The sequence below is a fragment of the Artemia franciscana genome, chromosome 10 (genome assembly GCF_032884065.1).
Source record: "Artemia franciscana chromosome 10, ASM3288406v1, whole genome shotgun sequence".
Lineage (NCBI taxonomy): Eukaryota > Metazoa > Arthropoda > Branchiopoda > Anostraca > Artemiidae > Artemia > Artemia franciscana.
In genome coordinates, this window is record NC_088872.1 from 19,967,240 (window position 1) to 19,981,452 (window position 14,213).

General features: G+C 32.3%; 1 protein-coding gene across 10 annotated transcripts in view; it reads right to left on the reverse strand.

Annotated features, from left to right (window-relative positions):
• The window catches only part of LOC136031888 (ATP-dependent RNA helicase vasa-like), a 152,467-nt gene that overhangs the window by 120,544 nt on the left and 17,710 nt on the right, over nucleotides 1-14,213 (reverse strand). For 7 of the 10 annotated variants that reach the window (XM_065711842.1, XM_065711845.1, XM_065711844.1 and 4 more), the window contains exons 4-5: nucleotides 13,751-13,898; nucleotides 9,040-9,833 (exon numbers count right to left, since the gene is read on the reverse strand). Coding sequence is in view for 4 of the 10 variants with exons in the window: in XM_065711864.1 (XP_065567936.1) it covers nucleotides 9,040-9,123 (84 nt within the window). In the remaining 6 variants the exon portion in view is untranslated. The other 3 variants (XM_065711839.1, XM_065711840.1, XM_065711865.1) reach the window with 3 other exon arrangements.

Here is a 14,213-nt window from a genome sequence, read left to right on the forward strand (position 1 = left end):
CGTCACTCTCTACAGTCATCACAAATACTTTAACCAGAAGAATAAGAAGAAGGTGATATCTTTTGAAAATATAGAAGCATTATTCTCAAAATACTCTAATACAAGATATTTGATTAATAGGCTATACAAAAATAAAAATCCACAAGAAGGCTTTTGAAACACTTTGACAATTTATCCTTTTTACTTTTTACTTTTTTTTATCGCCACCCATGCAATTTTTTTCTTTTCTTTGTATATTGATTGAAAAAAAGAAATTTGTTTTCGGCACAGTAAAATGCAGTTAAAAATGCAAATAACAGTTGAAGCAGGCGTAGGCCTAAATACTATCATTTATGAACTTATGTTTCGTCTCTAAAAAGGAGACCAATTGCTTTAGGCTATAGGTTTTATTTTTTTTTTAACAAATTTAAAAAAAAAAAAAAAAAAAAAATTAGCAGAAGCTAGTATTTTTTTTTTTTTTTTTGTGAGGATGAAATTTAAAACCAACATAAATTATTGCTGCACAGTTTATGCAAAATATATTTTTAAAACTTCTTAGTCCTAACGGTTAGCATATTCAACTATTAATTTTCTAAACTTGTTTTCGGAAAGGTCAGTCATTTAAGTTTACTTGGGGGTAGCTTGATTTTTCCAATGTTCTAAAAAAAATGTCAAGCTTAACAAGTAAATTTTATCTCAATGGATACTATTTACTTATAGATATTCATAACTTGGATGTGCTGTCAGTGCAGTTCCGTGTTCCTCAATTTGGAATTTCCAGAATAAAATTTTGTCTCTGAATAATTAAGGATTCAAAAACTGTCCTATAATGTCTTTTTCCTCTCACTTTTTGGCTTTTCGCTCTTTATATGCCGTATAGAACCATGGATAAGAGGATGGTTTTGTGGCATAATATGCTTTATTCCTCTGCTGGGAGTTCGATGTTTAGTAAATTCACCTAAATTGTTTAGTTTGTCGGGAAGGTTTTGCCTGTTAGCCATTGTTAATAAGTAACTTTTTCGTAAAAAAAAAACGGTTAACTGTTTTTTTTTTTTTTTTTTTTTTTTTTTTTTTTTTTTGTCTTAACAATGGTACTCTTACATTTTCTGGTCTGAAAAAAAAAAAAAAAACTTTCTGGTCTGGTCCAGAAACCTTTTCTGGTCTGAAAAAAAAACCTGGTCACACCATAATTCTATAGGCTATATTGGTTGACTTTCGATCTTTTTTTTAACTTCCTTAAACATACTTGTATAATCACAAGTCAAAAGATTTAGCATCACATTTACATGGAAAAAGTTGAAGACTGAAAGGGGTGGTATCTGAAGGTGGAATAGAACAAGGAGCCACAATACAGCCCTCTATTAATATCAAACACCATAGCATCTTCAATATCAAATTAAAAGTTTTTTTATGAAACTAAAAAAAATAATTCCAAACTATAACAACTATTAGTGATCTCGAATTTTACGAAACAACTACTTTTTTTGTTGTCTAAAAGCTAGTCCTGAGTAATTGTCAGCTTCTACTGGGTGGGCCTTTTAGGTATGAATTTATCTAGAAGCTTAATTTTCTTCCAAAGTAAGCTGCAAAATCTGCATCATTGTAATATTGTCAAAATTCTTTAGTTAAAACTTAGATGAAAATTAAATATCTTGAAAATTAAAATTAATACATCCCTAGGGATGGCGACCGTGCATACAGATCATATAAAGGTCAAAATAATACTTATCAGTTATATAATAAACACTCGGGAAGTGAAATTTGATTAATGTTAATGAAATCAAACAAAATATGAAAAATATAATAGTTTAGAAAACAGTTTAGGCTATATATTTGCAGATTAGGTGGGGAGAGGTAGGTTGAAGAATAGCATATACTAAGAATAGAATAACTGAGATAATTGGGCATAGTTAAAATGACTGATAGTCAAATGACTGAGGAATAGTGGCTTTAAAAGATCCTTTAGGTTAAGTTTTTATAACAACAAGCGGCGAGAAACTACGGGTCCAACGAAATATTCCCTGCTTTGAATATATATTTTTTTTTATTATTATTTGAAGATATTGACAGAAGCCTAAACAAATTGTTCAATGCTACTCTTCAATAGTCCAAAAGAAACAGTTCCAGAAAATATATATAGCTAAAAATTATTGAAAACTAAACATTGTAATATATTTCTGAAATTACAATAAAAAAAGAAAACAAAATTCAGATTTAGGTTGCTTTAAAATGCAGGATTGTTCATTTCTGGAGGAGGAGGGGGACTGAATGGTTAAAATGCAAAAAAAAGTCGAGACACCGAAAAATAACGGCAAAAATAGTTAACAAATAGGAAAACTATATGGATCTTGAGATATTGGGGATAGGAGGCTGGAAGTTTGTCCAAATGCGTGATTTCCAAGACAATACTGGCTGTATTAAACAATCCCAACAATAATGAAAGATAAACTTCTAACCAGTGAAGCAAACGCTTCACTGGTTAGAAACCTTTGCTAAACCATCTTTGCTGCAACAGGTTAGTTTAAAAATACAGAAAAAAAAAACGATACTACAAAAGCTTTTAAAACAGAAAAACTTAAAATGAAAGCCATGGAGAACAGAGAAAACATATGCATAAAATCAAACTAAAAAGTGACTGAACATAAAAACAGAGAATCAAAATAGCCGAAGTCTGAAGCTGAAAGTACAAAGAAAAAGAAAAGAAGCCTAAAGCACAAAAAAAGAAAGAAAATAAAACATTAAGAGACTGAAACCAAAGATTTAATTGGAAATTTTTATCGAATGTGTTTTTAGTGAGGCTTAATTTTTGTATATTAACAACTGAGGTGTTAATGTTCTGACAATTATAACTATTAAGATTAATAAAATAGTAGAAAATGGTGAGGGGCAGTCATCAAAAAAACAGTAGCATATTTTGACTTTTAAATTCCAAAGTGTATTATAACATTTACAATCAATAGCCTAAGAAATCCTGAAAAACTAACTTCAATGATGATAAAACAATTTTTGTAAAAAATCTACTTAGTTCATTTTAAATTGTACTGTTATATTAAAATTGTAGTCTCAGATTTGAAGTCTACAAGCTTAAAAGCCCATAAATGTACACATTGATATTAATTAAATATTATTTGTGAAACACATATGATGATATTAAACTGAAAACTTATAGCCCTTTGAATAAAAATTTTCTTAAGCCAAACATTGAAAGATGACAATTATAATTCAGGCGAAAGCTTCCCTAGGAATTTGCTGACGTAATGAGATTCGGTTGTACAGCCAGCCAGTATGGCTGGGGAATTTCCGCTTATTGCGTAGTAATTGGAAAAATTAATTGGAAACACCCAAGATCATACGTCATCGATTCTCTGCATTGATTGGTGCAAATAAAGGAATGAATGTGCATATAAAGGAATGATTTCGTCAAAACCTTCTAGTTGTGAAACTAACTTACGCCAAGCAACAACACAATAGATATTAAGCATGGATCCGAGTTTTGAATTAGAAATACCTTTTGAAGATATAGATGCATTTTTAAATGAAATTTCAACTCAAATCAGTGATGAAGCTTCTTCAAAGGACTTCATTGAATTGCAAGTGTTTAATGAATATAGTTACGAGATAGATACGTGCTACAGTAGGCCTATTGATGCATTTTTAAATGAAGCTTCTTCAAAGGAATTCACTGAATTGCAAGCGTTTAAAGAAAATCCAAGATACAGTTACGAGATCCAAGATAGTGGGTCAGCAATAGTTGAAAAATATGAAGGATATACCAAACGGACAAAACAGGAAAATTTGGCACAGAAGAAGAAAAAGAAAAACTGTCAAATGGACAAAAAAGACACGAAAAAGAAAAACAGTCAAATGGACAAAGAAGACACGAAAAAGAAAAAAAGTAAAATGGACAAAGACACGGAACGATTGATTCAAAATCGAAAGGCTGCAAAAAAATTAAGGGACAAAAAAAAATCTGAGAAACTTATTTTGGAGAAGCAAGTTTTAGATCTTTTGCGGGAAAACCAACAGATGGAAGAAACAATTAAAACTCAATCTCTACAAATTCAACGCCTAAAAAATGAGGTCAGTATACTTAAAGGGACAAGGTAAGTATACTTAAATATTGTTTACAATTCTTTTTAGGCAGAAGAAAGGATCAAAATTGTGTGCTCAGCTATGAGAGAACTAGGAAATAAAAGGCTCCAAAATCCTTCTGGGGACCTCATAGGTTTTATAAGAATTTTCTAATTTAGATGCTGATATGCTATAAAAAAAACAATATTCTTTTCAGCTTCAAAGAAATTAACAGGATTGCAGTTTGGAAAATTCTCATTTTCTGAATATCAAAATTACTTATTCCTTAAGCTAGTTTTAAATTTTTTGTAAGTTAGTTTTTATATTATGTTTTATTTTTCTTGAAGATGGTCTTTTTGCCTCAAAATGGGATATTTATATATATGTATAGAGAGAGAGAGAAAAAGAACATCTTCCCAGTTCTATTTTGGCATAGAAAAAGGTAATTTTAGCAAAACCAGGCGACATGAGCGAAGATAGCCTCTTCGTGATACCCCTGTTATCTAAACAGATAATGCTCACTCCAAAAAAGTGAGGGGGACTTGGGAGCTAGCTAAAACTACCAAAATATGAGGGAGTCTGCCCCTCCTCAACCTTCGGTCTTTATACTAAAATCTTAATGTTCTATAAAACTACCACGGTCCTTGTGTTTGAGCAGTCTCTAATAAAGAATTTACAAAAAGTTAAGCCCCCCCTATGCCGAATAATTTCTGCTTGTTTTAAGTTTTAATGTTGGGGAAATTTTCTTTCAAACAGTTCGTGGTAACGAACTGAAGTAAGGAGCGTCCCGGCTCAATAGTAACCAAAACTCTAAAAAATAGAATTTTGATACCAATAGTTACATCAAAAGAATCACATTTTAATGCTGATTTTTAATATATAAGTTTCATCAAATTTAGTCCTCTGTCATCAAAAGTTACGAGCCTGAGAAAATTTTACTTATTTTGGAAATTAGGGGGAAACACCCCCTAAAAGTCATACAATGGTGGGCGGGAGGAGAAGTTGATGGAGGGAGGGGTTTGTGGAAGAATCTTTGCATGGAAGAATTTTTCATGGGGGAAGAGAATTTCAATGAAGACATTCAATTTCAAAGACAGACATGCAAGACATTCTAGCATTATTAAAAAAATAAACGTGAAAAGTTTTTTCAACTGAAAGTAAGGAGCATCATTAAAACATGAAACGAACAGAAATTATTAAGCATATGAGGGTTTTACTCCTCGTAATACCAAGCTTTCCTCCTCAACGCCCCGCTCTTTCTGTTAAAGTTTTTTACTGTTTTAAAAAGTAGAGTTAAGAGAAAGAGTCAAACTGTAGCGTAAAGAGCGGGGCGTTGAGGAGGAAAAGCCCTTTTCATATACGGAGTAATTTCTATTCGTTTTAAGTTTTAATGTCGCTCCTTGCTTTTAGTTAAAAAACTTTATTTTTCATTTAATATTTAACATAAATCAAAATAAAAACGCGTATTTAATATATTTTTCTACAAACCAATAAGATCAATCGAAAAAAAAACACTCACAAAAAAAGCCGTGGCATGTGTTGCTTTTAAAAATTTACATAATACTAAAAGGTTGGCAATGGTCTGATATTTGGCTAGACATTAACCATATCTCCATCGAGAGTGTGGGACGGACAGGAAAATTGAAAGGGTTCTAGAAATTATACAGCTAAAAACTATTGATGAGTTATGCACTGTGTTCATTTCAGGAGGGGATGGGGCTTTACTGATACGATACTGGCTTTACTGATGACAAGAATAAAAAGATAAACTTTCAGTAAGACAAAAAAGTGCTGATACCTACACAAAATCTTTGCCAATCCATCTTTAGAGAAGATTGTAGGCTTAAAAATATTGAAAAAAGGACAATACAAAACTGTCAAATCAGAAAAGCTAAAAATGAAAGCCATGGAGAAAAGAACAAACAAACATCGAATCGACCAAAAAGACACATTAATAGTAGTAACGCTCCTTGTTTTGTCAATAATAGAAGTTAAGATTACAAAAAATTATATATTTATCTCGTCAGCCTATCAACTTTTCGTTTGTTAGCATATGCATCTAATTCATTTGAGCCACTTAAGCGATTAGAAAATAAAACAAGTTATTCAGTGTTGAAAACTTTAGCGTAAGGATCAAGGTATCAAGGTGGGGGGCAACCCCTTCGTATGTGGAATGATTTCTGTTTTTTTTAATGTTGCTCCTTTCTTTAAAGGAGTCTAATATTGTTTATAAAAATTATGAAAAATATAAATATTATCGGAATCAGAAATTATATTAGAATTGAGGTATCGGGTTGAATTGAACCTGTCTTCTCTTGCATTCTAATTTATAATTTTCAATGCAATTAGTTTATACTTGGATTTGTCAAGCAGAAAAAAAAATGAATCTACAAGGAAATTAGAAAGGTTAGTAAAAGAACAAAGACGAGGTACACGGTTCATCTCCCCTTAGGTTTTATGCCCTCCCCCCAAAAAAATATTGTTAATGTAAGAAAATTAAAAGCATAATAAAAAACGAAGAGAGTGGTAAGCCAAAACTTATGGTTTATCCTGCACCCTCTATCAGATGAGGGGGAAAACCATCTCGGCTGATTCCAGAGAAACGCTATTATGATAAAACAAGGGTATACACAGCGTTCTCTTCAATGAGAATTAAGAGACAGCAAGAATAGAAACAATTAATGTAATTAATTAATTAAAAATAATAACATTAATTAAGAAACAAATCAATTAAAACAAGTCATAAAAATAGCTAATAATCATTAATTATCACTTTTTTAAACATTAAATCCAGTTATATTCTTGTTGAACTGCGTCAACAATTGCATTACAAAACTAAATCCTTGGTTATGATCACAGGATCTCTGATAGATCTCGTTAAAGAATAAAATCTATTTTTTTTTACTCATATTGTAAGTTTTTAGCTCCCAACATGCAGGCCGGATTAAATAGGTTAGGACAGGGTATTTTGTAAGACAGTATATTAGGATAGAGTTTCTCTCTCCATTTTACTGCATAGATCCATGAGGAAATTTGCAAGAATCCCCCCCCCCCTCTGGTAAGTGAATCTCATAAATATATTTGACTCAAAACTTCAGTGTTATTTTTGGGAGGAAGGTTCTTTAGATTAACCAGATTCAAAGACCAATGAGGGGAGGACAACAAGTCTAGGTATATCCTGATAAAAGTATATCTTAAAATATTACACTTTAACCTAGACAAACCAAATCACTTTGACATTGTTTGTTTATGAATAGGCCTATAGTTTACTACACTGTATAGGTCTTAAGCAATGATTAAGTAGTGCATAAAGTACGACAATACAAAACTGTCAAATCAGAAAAGCTAAAAAAAAGAAAGCCATGGAGAAAAGAACAAACAAACATCGAATCGACCAAAAAGACACATTAATAGTAGTAATGCTCCTTGTTTTGTCAATAATATAAGTTAAGATTACCAAAAATTATATATTTATCTCGTCAGCCTATCAACTTTTCGTTTGTTAGCATATGCATCTAATTCATTTGAGCCATTTTAGCGATTAGAAAATAAAACAAGCTATTCAGTGTTGAAAACTTTAGCGTAAAGAACAAGGTATCAAGATTGGGGGCAACCCCTTCATACGTGGAATAATTTCTGCTTTTTTAATGATGTTCCTTTCATTAAAGGAGTCTAAAATTTTTTTATAAAAATTATGAAAAATATAAATATTATCGGAATCAGAAATTATATTAGAATTGAGGTATCGGGTTGAATTGAACCTGTCTTCTCTTGCATTCTAATTTATAATTTTCAATGCAATTAGTTTATACTTGGATTCGTCAAACAGAAAAAAAAAATGAATCTACAAGGAAATTAGAAAGGTTAGTAAAAGAACAAAGAGGTACATGGTTCATCTCCCTTTAGGTTTTATGCCCCCCCCCCAAAAAAATATATTGTTAATGTAAGAAATTTAAAAGTATAATAAAAAACAAAGAGAGTGGTAAGCCAAAACTGATGGTTTATCCTGCACCCCCTATCGGAGGAGGAAGAAAACCATCTCGGCTGATTCCAGAGAAATGCTATTATGATAAAACAAGGGTATACACAACGTTCTCTTCAATGAGAATTAAGCCACTGTAATTAGAATTGGAACTAGAAACAATTAATTATGTCATTACAATCACTAATAATCATGAATTATCACTATTTTAAACATTAAATCCAGTAATATTCTTGTTGAATTGCGTCAACAATTGCATTACAAGACTAAATCCTTGGTTATGATCACTGGATCTCTGATAGATCTCATTAAAGGATAAAATCTTTTTTTTTTTTTACTCATATTGTAAGTTGTTAGCTCCCAACATGCAGGCAGGATTAAGTAGGCTAGGACACGGTATTTTGTAAGACAGTATATTAGGATAGAGTTTATCTCTCCATTTTACTGCATAGATCCATGAGGAAATTTGCAAGACTCCCCCCCCCCCTCTGGTAAGTGAATCTCATAAATATATTTGACTCAAAACTTCAGTGTTATTTTTGGGAGGAAGGTTCTTTAGATTAACCAGATTCAAAGACCAATGAGGGGAGGACAACAAGTCTAGGTATATCCTGATAAAAGTATATCTTAAAATATTACACTTTAACCTAGACAAACCTAATTACTTTGACCTTCTTTGTTTATGAATAGGCCTATAGTTTACTAAACTGTATAAGTCTTAAGCAATGATTAAGTAGTGCATACTTACTGTTTTTGATGGATATATATATATATATATATATATATATATATATATATATATATATATATATATATATATATATATATATATATATATATATATATATATATATACATATATATATATATATATATATATATAAATTAATGATATAAATTGACAATATTATAATAAATTAACATAAAATGTTAAATAAAAGAGTGATAAAATAATTCAACATAAACGAACAAAGTCAAAACTACTCATAAAACCAAAAAAAAATTACCTCAAGCGATTGTTTCCTGAGCTTGATTGTTGCTTTCATGATTCCAATATCCTTAGTCTGTTGGCAGTTTAATCCAATTATCATAGTTTTACACTCTTTACACTAGATTTTCCCTTCTCTACAATTTTCACAACTCTATCACCACCAACAAATACTTTGCTAGATTTCTCTATAGGATTTCTTAAACCAAAATAGAACCACCACTAACACCATCTACATTATTTTCGTGAGGTTTATCCTTTGTCCTTTTGAAGTTTGTTTTTTATTTTTTGTATTTTTTTTTTTAGGCCCTTTATCAGGTGTTTTTGTGTCATTTAAAATTGGGATTTGCTCACTAGCACTGTACACAACAGGTTTTTGAACTTCTTCAACTTAGTTTTCCTTATTCACTTCACGACTCACAGATATTTTAGAACTACATTCAACTGAAGGAGGCTAAGGGAGCACCTGTTCAAAAGGAGGCTCATTCACTGTTGTCAAAGTTTACGACTGAGGTAGATGACCATCCATTTTATTGACATTTACCTTCTGACATTTGGCAATTTACATTTTCACCTTGTTTTGTACAACTTGCACTAGTGAGCCAACAATACTTGGATCCACAATTGAAAGATATTTGTGTGAAATCTGCTCATGTATTTGTGCTGGGAGCGTTGAGTCAGAGATGAATGAATGGCAGTTTGTGACATTGGACTTTTCCGTGAAGTTCCTACACTCAAAGTAAAAGAGGCAGGATATAGTGGCGAAGGTCATGGAGACTGCACTGGGGCATATGAGCCCATTTGCTCCATTATCTAAAAGTTCAAGTTAAATAATTCAAAACAAAATAAAGAAACAAAAGAATAAATAATTAAAAAAATACTAATTAGCTTCATCGGACGTTGCACTTTGATCTAGAATGATCTTCCTGGAGAAGTTATCCCAAAAAGTCTTTCCGTTATCTCTTTCAGAAGAAGGTTCATTAGTAGACTAAAACCTTGATAAAGGACTAGTGACAAATATCTGTGCACTAGAACTTTTAATTTTCGTTATAATGAACCCTCTCACGACATTCTAGGACCACTGCGTCGATAGAACACCCATGAGAAAAAAAAAGCAAATAGAAAAAACAAACAAATAAACTCGCACTCGTGATAGATCTTCTGGCAAAAAATACGAAGTTCCACATTTTTGTAGGTAGGAGCTTGAAACTTCTACGGTAGGGTTCTCTGATACGCTGAATGCGATGGTGTGACATTCTATGGCTTTTAGGGAGTGTTTCCCCCTTTTGTATTTATTGTTTTCCTACAGAGAACTGAAAATTAGAAACAAATAATCAATACAAAAAGTACAACGATTCATACAAAGAAACGCTATTCGCATCTATTCATAAAATAATATATCTATTCAAAATCATTAGTTGTGGTGAAAAATAAATTTGTTTCATTTAGTTTTCATTTTGAAGCCAACATGTTACATGTTTTCCTTTTAACACAAGTTAGGCCTCTATTGGAAAGGAAAACCAGTTCTTTTTTTTAACTCTTGTTGCTCTGCCAAATTTTCAATCCGCAAAAAAGAATCCAAAACAAGATTGTTGTCTTGTCTGAAATTTCAAGCCAGTAAAAAGAACAGTCGCAGCTTTTGGACTCATAGCAGGAGCCAACTTTCGAGTCACAGCTTTGTGACTCCAAAGCTTCAGATCCACAATATTTTTAACTAGTTCATTTTTCCTTGAGCAGCCAGCAATCATGTCAAATAATCGCAAACAATTAACATATTCTCCTTGCATTTCACTTTCTCTATCAATATTTTTCGCAAAATTACCAAAGAAATCGTGGTTCATAAGATTCGAGATGAAGATATGTTATACCATGCATTAGGTGAATACAACATACCAACGATATTTCTTACTCATCAATACAACATTGTCCATAATTTCTAGCGACGTCACAACCAAGACTCGTCTTTAATTCCACCTTCACCAAAAACGTTCCAGAGATTAAAGGACCTTTCTTGTATCAAGTCTAAAAGTGTTCAACTTTGCAATAATTACTGCTGCTAATGGCTTCAATTAATACATATACCAAATTGTTGAGTTAAAAAAATATATGAGAATCTTTCAAATTACATTTTGAACTAAGTTACTAGGGAACGCTGTCTAAGCGCTGACACTTTTTTTTCGCATTTACATATTTTGTTAATATATTAGTCAAAGAGAATGAACAACTGAGAGTAGAAACTGGCACTAGCGTCAAAAAAAAGCACCATCTAACTTTTGGTGTCTCTTGCCACCTTTTCAAGCTTTTGAATTGTTTTTCTCAGAAACTGAAATTAGACAGTACAGTAACATTGCCAGTTAACACTAATTTTGCTTTATAAAACACTAAAAAAAGCTAACTTTACGCCCAACACTAGATGGCAGTTAGAATTTTTGGTTGACATTAGCGCCAGATTGCACTATTATAAGATGTCCATATTATTTGATACTGGTATTCATTCACATTAGTAATTTCTATCTTTGGACGTAAATATTCATAGATGAATTACCTTGGAAAATACTTGAGGCTCTACTATTATCTTATGAATTTATTACTATTATGAATTCGTTTTTAGTCAATATGTGAATTCATCAGCATCAACATACTTAAATAGAGGAAATGACAATTTTGAGGATATTAAATACATTTGTAACAATCCAGTTGCTTCAAAAATGTACAACACAACTTAATGACTACTTCCGAGTATGAATTCGAACATTAAGGCTTAAATTATCAAATTATCAGATAATAATGAACACTCAAAATTAACTTTAAGGTGGATCTCCGAGGTTTGAAGCAAATTCTATTTCCTATAGCATTGAAATACGCAACGAGATTTTCTCCTTTCTCATTGGCTTAATTGCTCTCTTGAGGGTTGTACCAGAATATTTAAATACTGTTGAATATTACGACCGGATTTAAAGGGAATTTAAATTTTTTTTCATATGTCTAATTGGTAACAGCTGACCATTGAAATTTGGTTGGTTACAAGTCAGATAACAGTTTAGCATTTGAATTTTCACAATGGGCAGAAAAAAAATAAGAACAAATAAAGGATGGGAAAACCTGAGACATTGGTAAGTTCTATTCCAACGTTATTGTAGATTATATTACTTTTATTCATGTACAAGTTACATTTTCAAACAGTTCGTGGCAACGAACTGTAGTAAGGAGCGAAGGGGCTCAATAGTAACCAAAACTCTAAAAAACGAAGTTTTGATACAAATAGTTACATCACAAGAATTGCACTTTAATGCTGATTTTAAATATATAAGTTTCATCAAGTTTAGTCTTACCGGTCAAAAGTTACGGTGTCAGCGTATCCGAGAACCCTACTGCAGAAGTTTCAAGCCCCTATCATAAAAAAGGTGGAATTTTGTATTTTTGCCAGAAGACAGATAACGGGTGCGTATTTTTAGTTTTTTCTTTGTTGTTTTTTTCCTCAGGGGTGATTGTATCGACCTACTTGTCCTAGAATGTCGCAAGAGGGTTCATTCTAACGTAAATTAAAAGTTCTAGCGTTCTTTTTAAGTGACCGAAAAACTGGAGAGCACCGAGGCCCCCTCCAACGCACATTTTTCTCCAAGGTCACCGGATCAAAATTTTGAGATAACCATTCTGTTTAACTCAGTCAAAAACCAAATAAATATGTCTTTGGGGATGACTAAATCCACCTCAGCTCCCGGGGGAGGGGCGGCAACTTATAAACTTAGACCATTGTTTACACATAGTAGTTGTTAATTATGAAGTGTACAGACGTTTTCAGGGGGACTTTTTTGTGTTGGGGTTAGGGTGGGTCGGGGGGGGGGGGGACAGGTTACGTGGGAGGATCTTTCCATGGAGGAATTTTTCATGAGGGAAGAGAATTTCCATGAAGGGGTCGCAGGATTTTCTAGCATCATTTATAAAAAGACAATGAGAAAATATTTTTTTTTTCAACTGGAAGTAATGAACAACATTAAAACTTAAAACGAGCATAAAATATTACTTAAATAAGGGGGTTTGTCTCTTCCACAATACCTTGCTCTTTACGCTAAAGCATTTTTAGTAACTTCAACTAGTTATTCTACGGCCTTTGTGATTCAAGGGTCATTCTGAAAGATTTAGGACAAAATTCAAGCTTTAGTGTAAAGAACGAGGTATTGACGAGGGGGCAAACTCCCTCACATACGTAATAAAAATAAACACATATATAAGTTCGTTACATAAGACCTATTCTAGGGACTAGAGAAATTCTCTCAAATAAATCTAACTATAAATCTATCATTGGAGGGCACATAAACTATCATTAGCAATTTTGAATTGAAGGTTGATATTATCTGCATGTTGAACCAGAGATACAATTTGAATTGCTTTATTTTAGATGATTTGAACTCTTTTATATCAAGAAATAAAATTACTATATTTTAATTACGGAACACTCATAAACATCCCAAAAAGGATTTGAATTTAAAAAAAAGGGAATAGTTGTGGGAAAAGTCAAAGTCATGGCCAATTGTAGAAAAAAGTCAAGACAGATTGTCCAATTAAGTGGGCAGCCCAGTCAAGGTTAATTTTACCCCTTTGATGGCCGTTGTTACTGTCTCCCATTTATGCTCCGTGAAAACGTGTCCCTTCACAATGCCAAACTAGAGTCGTACCGGTTGGAGGTTCTCGCTGGGGAACAGTCGCAGGTTGACTACGAGTTGACTTACATGAAAATTTTCCTCTCATACATATCACTCCACAATGCTGAACTAGAGTCCACCATCTCATGCTAATTCACGGTGAAAGTTGCCGGTGAAAGGCAACTTAGGACCATTCTTCGTCAGCTTCGATCTGGACTTCTAAGGCTCTCCCAGCCTGAAAAGATAAAGAAATCAAAATCTTTTTTTTTTACACAAGGAAGAATTTACAATTATAATAAATCCTTGGCCAGTACTGAGATTTTTAGAATGTCATCTGATAAAACGAGTTCAAAATCGAAGGAAAATAGATAAAATTTGCTTTTCTTAAACTAAATATTCGAGATTAATTAGGAGAAAAACATCTTAGGCCGTCAATAGACCCACACACTGGATTTTATCTTTTCTGGAGGGGGGGGGGATACAAAAAGTTTGATAATTTGAATAGAAAGTACCCAGAAATTGAAAGAAATTCGGGATTTCTTTTTAACCC